Below are 8872 nucleotides of genomic sequence, written 5' to 3'. Positions count from 1 at the left end.
TGTGCTTGGCATGTGCTTGGGATGTGCTTGGCATGTGCTTGGAATGTGCTTGGCATGTGCTTGGAATGTGCTTGGAATGTGCCTGGAATGTGCTTGGAATGTGCTTGGCATGTGCTTGGAATGTGCTTGGGATGTGCCTGGAATGTGCTTGGAATGTGCTTGGGATGTGCTTGGCATGTGCCTGGAATGTGCTTGGAATGTGCTTGGCATGTGCTTGAGCCTCACTGAGGTTCCCTCCAACCCGAACCATTCTTGGACTCAGACCAAGTTAAAAATGCCATTTCCTGGCTCTGGGTTACCACAGTCTTCAAAATGTTTTGTGTACTCCCTCTTTGCCACTCAAAATATAATAGATCTTAAGTCCTTCAATAAATGTAATTTCTCCTGCTATATATCCAGAGCTACTACAACAGCACATACAAACTCTGGGCTATAGATTAAACAGACTGTACAGTCACAGGACATGTCAAGTATTTTATACTGTTATGTATCTGCTCACAAGAAGAATCTTTCTTTTTGGAATAAAGCAAAGTTCTGTGGTAGAAAATAAAGAGTAAAATGTACAAAAAACCTTCTGAATATCACCTCAGAAGTTCAGAAAGTATTTTAAAGATCATTACAGAATAAAACCCACTCAAATTTGGAGAAAAAATTTAATATATACAAGATGCAACATATAAAAAAGGTAAATTATAACTTCAGTTTTTGAACAGAGATTGCTTTCTCCTTCTTCTGTTTCTTCTTTAATTTGGTGGCATCTTTGATTTGCATTCTCACTTGATCTTGTAGCTGAGAAAAGAAGGCCTGGGATGATTTCAAGGCTTTGTCTTTACCTTCATCCTGTCATTGGACAAAACATTTGTTATAACCAAGAAAATACAAACAGTACCATTATATTACTTACTATTACTCAAGCATAATGATACTTGACTTTAAAAAGACGTGGTAACTGATTCTCAAAGGATATTATTTTTTTTATTTCCACTCCTGCTATCTAAAGAAATAAAGATTACATTCTCTTCCTAAGTAGCAATTAGCATGATAGGTAAGAGCAGGCATCAACAACAGATCCTTGCACATCATGAACTACAACTGGGTATCTGCATTTTGTGTTCTGAAAAGGTTAAGTACAAACATCTGGAAGTCATGAAGTTATTTTTCCTATTAGTTTCTAATACTTCAAAATTCCAGAGATTTTTAGTTTTGTTTAAAAGGCATCATAAGTGATGTACAAGTTCACTCTTTTTATAGCATTCAAAACAATATCAATCTGATGAGCCTACAGGGGAGGCTCCCCAAAAAGGACAAAGTTAAGTAGGAATAAGTTACCCAAAGTTTACACAGAACACAGAAACCTCCATGTGCATTTAAGTATTCCCATTTGATGAAGTGGAATGGCTTAAATGCAGACAGTAAAGAACAAATCTTAGTATTTGCAGGAATATCACCTTCTGAACTTTGAAATAAATAGAAAAGTAGCACCTCACACAAAATAATTTCTGCCTGATGAACATACTTTTATATAGAGCAATTATATCATGCACCTTTTTCATATTTTTCCAACCTTATACTTGTAATTCTTTGGGATAAAGTTTCCTTTCCTCTAGCTAAATATCATCTATCCTTGGGATTTTAGTCTTACCTTGAGCAGAGATGCTTTGCCTTCTTTGGTAAGCCTTTTTAATTTTGCTGCAGCAGCTTTTTTGCTGAGTTTTGTGCCTTGTTCTGGTTTCATCTTCTCCAGAAGCTTTTCACGTTTCTCCCTTTCCCTTCTCCTCATACGTTTACGGAGCTTTTTCCTTCTCAGTTCTCGTTTTTTGTCTGTGGGAGTCTTTTCTGCATCTGTTTTCACATCACCAGCTTTGTTCTTTTTCTAAATAGATCCATAACAGTGCAAAAGACAAGGCTCACTTCACAGAACTCAAACTTGTCTCAGTGTTTCCATTATTTCAAGTGCCAGCTCAGGATAAGGCAAAGGCCAAAAACAGAGAAAAGCTGGGAAATTAGATTTGTACAACTATCCAGGACATGCTAATTGCTCTGCCTCAGTGTCATTTAGCTTTCCCCCTCTCAATACCCATATAAATGTTGGGACAACAATGACCATCAAAAACAAAGCATAACATTATGGCCTACTTGAGCCAAATAAAATTTACTCTTTCCCCAGTTAGCAAAAAAACCCCAAAAATACTGAAAATAACACCTCAGCCCCCAAAACCTCCCAACAACCACCAATGTTAAAATTCTGGACAAAAAAGTCCACAAGGTGAGGAACCACCCACCAGAATGGGGAGGGCAGAATTCCCACTGATCTGACAGACACATCCTTCTATAAACCACAGAGATCCTCTCCCAATCCTTTTGGCATTTTATATTTACCTTGATCTCCTCTGGTGCTAAGAGAGCAGCATCACTAACAGCAACTGGTGCTACTTCTTCCATACTTATAGCTGGAAGGTTTGAAACGATTTTAACTTCTGGCACGGGCTAGAAATAAGGAGACACATTCAGGACTGAGCACATATCTCAGCAACTGGCAGACAACTGAACATCACAAGTGTTTGGGTTTGTTTTAGAGGCAATCACAGTGCATGTAATATGAAATAAGAATGAGCTCAGTAAACACCAATGTTTACTTTGCTTTCCATTTCTGGAATATATTTTAAAGTATCCAGTTAAAAAGAAAGGGAGAAAGCCCCCAACTTTATGAAACTTATGCACTTACTGGTTTGGGTGTGAAGTGGAAATTACAAAGTGCATCCAGCTTCTGGAAGAGTGAATCCATCATTTCCTGAATTTCTTTGTGCTCAGGATTTTCTTCCTCTTCAGTCTTTTGCTGCATTAAAAATGCAATGTAACTGCAACACCATTCATAAGACTATTTTATTTAAGCAAGACTGGTAACAACACAGCTTACAATTCAGAGCCCTTTCACTGATGAACTCCAAACCCAAAGGAAAGGCATTGTTTGTGTTACCTGGTGAAGTTTCATGTATTCTTGCTCGTAGATTTCAGCAAGACTCAGCTTACTCTTCTCATGATCCAAACTGATCCGTTGCTTGTACTCAAAGGCTTCCTCTTTGGGTTTTTCTTTTGGTACTACATCATCCCATGCCTGAGAAAAGTCATAAAGTAATGACCAAATGCAACTACAGTCAAGTACCAGCTACATCTTATTTAGAATATTTTTCAATTATTTTTCTGTCACATTAACTAGCTTATGCCTGTAGCTTCTCAGGACTCATTGAATTTCACAGTTTCATTAAAAAAAAAAAAGTAATAAAGGTTATAGCTCTATTTGTGTCCTTGGCCTTACTGAATGAAGGCAAAAACAAGATACAAACTTTTCTTCACCTTTTTAAATTGAATGAACAGTAAGGCTCGACAGTCTGTGAGATACAAAGTTTCTATCAGTGGCTTTGAAGCAAAATGAAGAGAACAACTCAGTTTTGGTCAGTGTGCAGAATGCTCAGAGCATTAGTTATGGTAACAGCCAACACTTACAGGCTGGCTTTATATTCCAAATAAACTCCTTACACTTTTATCTGCACACACTCATGGCTTGAAGTGCACCAAAACTTAGTGTATAACAGGGATATAAAAATAGGGCTCCTTAGAAATCTAAAGACACATTCATCAAGACAAAAGAGTAAAATAACCAGTTGCAGAAATCAAGACAATTTTACACCTAACATTGGAAATGCTTCAAACCCATTGGAATGTGCCCTGTGAATCAAGTCTATGAACAATATAAGGAGGAAGAGGTAAGATAATATTAACCTCATCCAGTATTCTCTTTTTAATGATATCTTCAAGCTGAAAAGTAGTTTCTTCTGTGATCACAGGTGCTGAAAGGAAAAAGCAAAGAATTTTAAGATTAATGTTTCTCCAGCAAGAAATAGTTCTTGTTCTGTAAAGAATAAACTACAGAAAAAAAAGTAAAATCTTCACAAAAAATAGAGCAATTGAAGGTGAAATAAGTAAATATAAGTAAAAGTAAGTCATATTATGTAAGGCTGATAAATTACCAACATTATGAGCTTTCAGATAAATGAAAAACTAACCAAAAAAAAGTTATAATTTCCTGTATTTTCCAGTGTGAAAATGCACAAGCTCACAATGCCTGCCTTACCCATTCGGACTGCATGGTCAAAGAGCACTGTTTCCTCCAAAAGGCTGTTCTCAGGCCTTTTATGTCCAGTCACTTCTCCTTTCAGCTGCCAAGGCTTCTCCTCTAGCAGTGCTTCTTCCAAGCTTTTTATTTTTTTGCTCATCTGAAAAACACAAGTTTAAAACAGAGCTCAGTCATAAACTCACAGGAAGAAATTAATATTTATTTCAGGTAGGTGAGAGAATATGTGATTGCAGATGTATCTATGTAGATAAACCACGTTTTCCTTAAATTTTAAATACTCTTTTTGTATTTGCTGGACTCTGAACAAACGACACAACCAGTTAAAAAACAACAAAACTGCCACTGTTTTGAAGTACTAGTCAAAAAAAAATATGGACAAAACCCAAAGAAAACCAAACCAAAATTACCTTTTCCTGTCTCTTCTCAAATGATGACTTTATTTCACTGGGATTGATGTCCTTCTCTAATTGCTCTTCAGTTACATGTTCTGTTTCACTGTCATCTGGCAAACTAAAAGTTACTTTTTTAGAAGCTTCTTTACTTCTCATGTGCTCCACCATTTCATCCATATCCTCAAACCTGTAACAATAACATTTAATATGAAATAGAAGTTGAGAAGCCTTTATAATTTTTTACATGAAGATATTTCAGCCCTTAGATGTTTACCTGTTATACCCAACTCACAGACCAGTTTACAACAGGTCTCAAAGACCCCCCTAAAGGTAGAGGACACTAGGGGAACTTCTGGATAATAAAAATAACTTTGAACAACTCTTAAATGCTTTATTCAAATAAAGATCAAGGATCAATATTTTAAAAAATTAAATAAGCTGATTTTACATAAGGTGATAATGCAAACCATGAACATACAACAGTTAACTGAGAATGGCAAACTATGACCAAAGTGAGCATGGCATTCTCAGTATTTTCTGCTTGACTTTTAAAATTATGAGGACATTTTACCTGCACTTTACTTACTCAGACATGCTTTCTTCATTTTCCTCTTCAATAGCACTGTCTGCTTCCTCTTCCTGATCCTTTTCAGCAGCATCAGCTACTAAATCATCATCACCATCATCATCATCAACTGAATCAAAGAAATCTTCATATGTCATATCTCTAGAACTTTTAATTGGCTAAAAAAGTGAGAGGGAAAGAAAAAAAACAAACAACAACCACAACTGTTAAGACTGACAGAAATCAAAGGGTATCCTGTCTCCTACCTCTGGAAGGGAATCATAGTAAAATTGATTTCTTTCCTGGTATTTACAATTCTCTACCACTTACACATAGAGAAGTCAAGGAACTGTAAATTTTGCCAAACACTTGTTGGAATTCAGACTAATTCCCTGAGCATATTTCTTACTTGTTAGTGAGAATGTCTGGTAATATTAAATAATGAAATACTTATTTTTGAATCAATTACTCCTCAGTTTAAGTTGTATCAGAATTACAAGGCTATATCCCTTTGCTCTGCATCAGCCACCTTAGTGATCTCTAATTACCAGATGCTGAGTGACAAATCTTTTTTCTTTGCTGGGTCACCTATTCTGCAATTTTTTAAGATCTCTGATTTCCTGTGATTTCCTGATTTTCTTCCTTTTTTTTATGTAAAAACCCAAGGCCCATGTAAAGAGAGACCAGGATAGCAGGATGCTATGTCCTTCTACACCAGGAAATTTTCTTACCAGATATTTATTGTCAAAGCTTCAGAAGTAATCATTAGTCACCTAAACAAATGTAACCTGGCAGTTCCAACACAGAGTTAAACACTTTATGTCATCCTAACAGATATCAGATTTTGATTTAAAGGAAAGAAATATCACAAAATTATTTTACTGATATTCTTACTTTGGCTTTAGCTTCTTCAGAGTCTTCCTCATCATCTGAGATGATGTCTTCAAAATAATTAATATCATCATCATCTTCTTCTTCTTCCTTGTTTTCCTTCTCTGCATGTTCTAAAAAAGTTTCCATCTCAGCTAGCTTGAAAAACTTGTCATCCACTACAGATTTTCTCCCCTTTTTCCTTAATGTGGTTTCCTTGGCTGTCTTAGCTTGTTGCTCCAGTGCTTCAATATCAAAGTCAATATCAGAATCCTCATCACTGTACTTCTGCATTAAGCTTTTGCTGACTTTACTTTGCTTTTCTTTAGCTTTAGTTTTATCTTTATCTTTTGTATGAACATTCATCTGTTCAGTTTCATCTTCCATTATGTTGTCTTCCAACTCCTTGTCACTTCTGGCCTCTGCATCAGAGCCATCCTCTTCCTGGTCTGAGAGGAGGCAAAGATCTTCATCCTCGGCATCCTTTGCAATGGATTTCTTGAAGAAATCGAGAACTGCATTGTTCTGGAGCTCTAGTTGCTGCCAAATCTGTTCTTCATCAAAATTTTCTATCACCAGCTCTTTAAGAGGGCCCCCACGAACTATGGTACTTCCTTTATTCAAATCGTAGAGAGTCTTTGTCATTGCTCTAAAGTCGGCAGCCAGTCCATCCTGCACACTAAGAGCAGAAAAATAAAAGAGATTAGCACTTTCCATTAAGTCGATCACACGGTCACATCTTGTATCTGCTTGGTACTCTGGTGCTGCAGAACAGCACCTTCCAACAGTTACTGCTGTTAGTTACTGTGACTTAACTTTCCACACATCTCTTGGAGTACTGCTACTACACATTCATGGAAAAAAAAAAAAAGAAAGAAAAAAAAAGAGCTTAATCCTTTCGGCTCTATTACTCTACGTGTATGAAGCAGCAGCTTCTACAGCTGCATTTACAATATGTTGATCATATTTAAGCACTCCAGACATTTTGGGGATGTAAACAGTACAGTACTAAACATCCCAATGGTCCAAGAGCCAGACCCCAGGTTGCCAGGGGTAACTGCGCTTCTCCACCGCCTCACTCCTCAACTTTTACACCTGGGTAGTCTCCTCCAGGTTTTTCTCAGGGCTACCAGTGCCTCCCCCGCCGTCCCGCGGTACCTGAGGAAGCACTCGGGGCGCGCCGCCGCCGCTCCCGCCACCCTGAGGCAGGTCTGGATGCCCGGGAGCCCCGGCCCCGCCGCCATGGCCCCGCGCACACACACACGTGGGTACCGCCCCGCTTCCGCCGAGCGCGCAGCCTGCGGCCCGGCCGGCCCCCGCGGCCGCCCCAAAGGTTCCGCACACGGCGGTTCCGCACACGGCGCTTCCGCCGGCGGACTGTGCCCCGCCCCGCCTCAGGAACTGAGCTATTCCCGCCTCATGAACCGAACCGAACCGAACCGAACCGAACCGAACTGAACCGAGCTGAGCCATTCCCGCCTCATGAACCGAACTGAACCGAACCGAGCTGAGCCATTCCCGCCTCATGAACCGAACCGAACCGAACCGAACCGAACCGAACCGAACCGAACCGAGCCGAGCCATTCCCGCCTCATGAACCGAACTGAACCGAACCGAGCCATTCCGCCTCATGAACCGAGCCATTCCCGCCTCATGAACCGAACCGAACCGAACCGAGCCATTCCCGCCTCATGAACCGAACCGAACCGAACCATTCCCGCCTCATGAACCGAGCCATTCCCGCCTCATTAACTGAACTGAACCGAACCATTCCCACCTCATGAACCGAACCGAACCATTCCGCCTCATGAACCGAGCCATTCCCGCCTCATGAACCGAACCGAACCGAACCGAACCAAACCGAGCCATTCCGCCTCATGAACCGAACCGAACCAAACCGAGCCATTCCGCCTCATGAATCGAACCGAACCGAACCATTCCCCCTTCATGAACAGAACTGTTCTGCCTCACAAACCAAACCATTCCATTCCCGCCTCCTGGCCCAGCCCGCTGTTAGAGGCGCCTCGTTCTCCCAGAGCCCCAGGCAGGGTATGGCAGCCGTGCCCGACATGGCTGCGGTGCTGCTGTAGACTGGGATGTGCATCAGCACTGGGAAACCTGCTCTAAATATAGGGAAGCTACAGTCATCTTACCTCACAGTTTTGAGTCTCTGGCCTAGATACAGGGGCTGTTTTGGAGCCATATATTTCCAGCTGATTCTGTGGGCAAAACACCCCATCTTATCTGGTGTCTACTAGTTCAGGCTAACAAGGCACACACACCCCTTCACAATCAGCACAAGACAGCCCAGTGCTCTTCAGCTCCCCTTTTACATCATGTAGGTTCCTTAAAGTATTTATTTTAAAGTCAGATTAAGCCCTGCACCCACAGACCCTTGTGTTTCCAGCCACCCACAGAGCCCTTCTGCAACTTGATTCAAAACTGTGACTAACCTTTCGACTTCAATACTGCTTCTGCTTTCATGTTTGCTTTCTACCAACCACTGAAGTCCTCTCCGTGCAAAGGATGCCTGCAAGGCCACTTCTGTGTCCCCTCACTGTCACTCTGCACACCCCAAAAACCATTGTGTGGAGCAGGCCCAGCCAGCAGAGCTGTGACTGTGACCTGCACTGCAATTCTCTGAACATCAGAAGCACATCCTGGGCTGGAAATCTAAAGTGTCATATATTGGGATTTTCAAATATACATTTTGACCGCTGATTTTAATCTGCGCTTTTAACTAATCACATATAATCAGATTTGAGCTAGTTATCTATTTAAGCTATATCTCAGCAACTTGCAGTGTGCTTTGCCTGACAATACAAGAGTGCAGCATCAGCAGACAGCCTGCTTGCTGTCCTGGGTCTGTCTGGTGCAATGCTTCATGGCATTCTGGAAGTGATTCTTCCC

The 8872-nt window shown here is 40.6% G+C and overlaps 1 protein-coding gene across 1 annotated transcript; it reads right to left on the bottom strand.

The window, feature by feature from the left end:
- Positions 1-639: 639 nt before the first annotated feature.
- On the bottom strand, positions 640-7229 carry MPHOSPH10 (M-phase phosphoprotein 10). Its single transcript, XM_079318129.1, has 11 exons — positions 7121-7229; positions 5987-6641; positions 5114-5271; positions 4543-4714; positions 4133-4274; positions 3781-3848; positions 2978-3115; positions 2726-2836; positions 2380-2487; positions 1643-1873; positions 640-840 (listed from the first exon to the last, which is right to left on the bottom strand). Exons 1-11 carry the CDS (start codon positions 7204-7206, stop codon positions 691-693), a joined length of 2019 nt encoding a protein of 672 aa, XP_079174255.1. The 5' UTR covers positions 7207-7229; the 3' UTR covers positions 640-690.
- Between the last annotated feature and the right edge of the window lie 1643 nt (positions 7230-8872).

Source organism: Erithacus rubecula, assembly GCF_903797595.1.
Source record: "Erithacus rubecula genome assembly, chromosome: 14".
Lineage (NCBI taxonomy): Eukaryota > Metazoa > Chordata > Aves > Passeriformes > Muscicapidae > Erithacus > Erithacus rubecula.
This window is presented reverse-complemented; position numbering and strand designations above follow the sequence as displayed.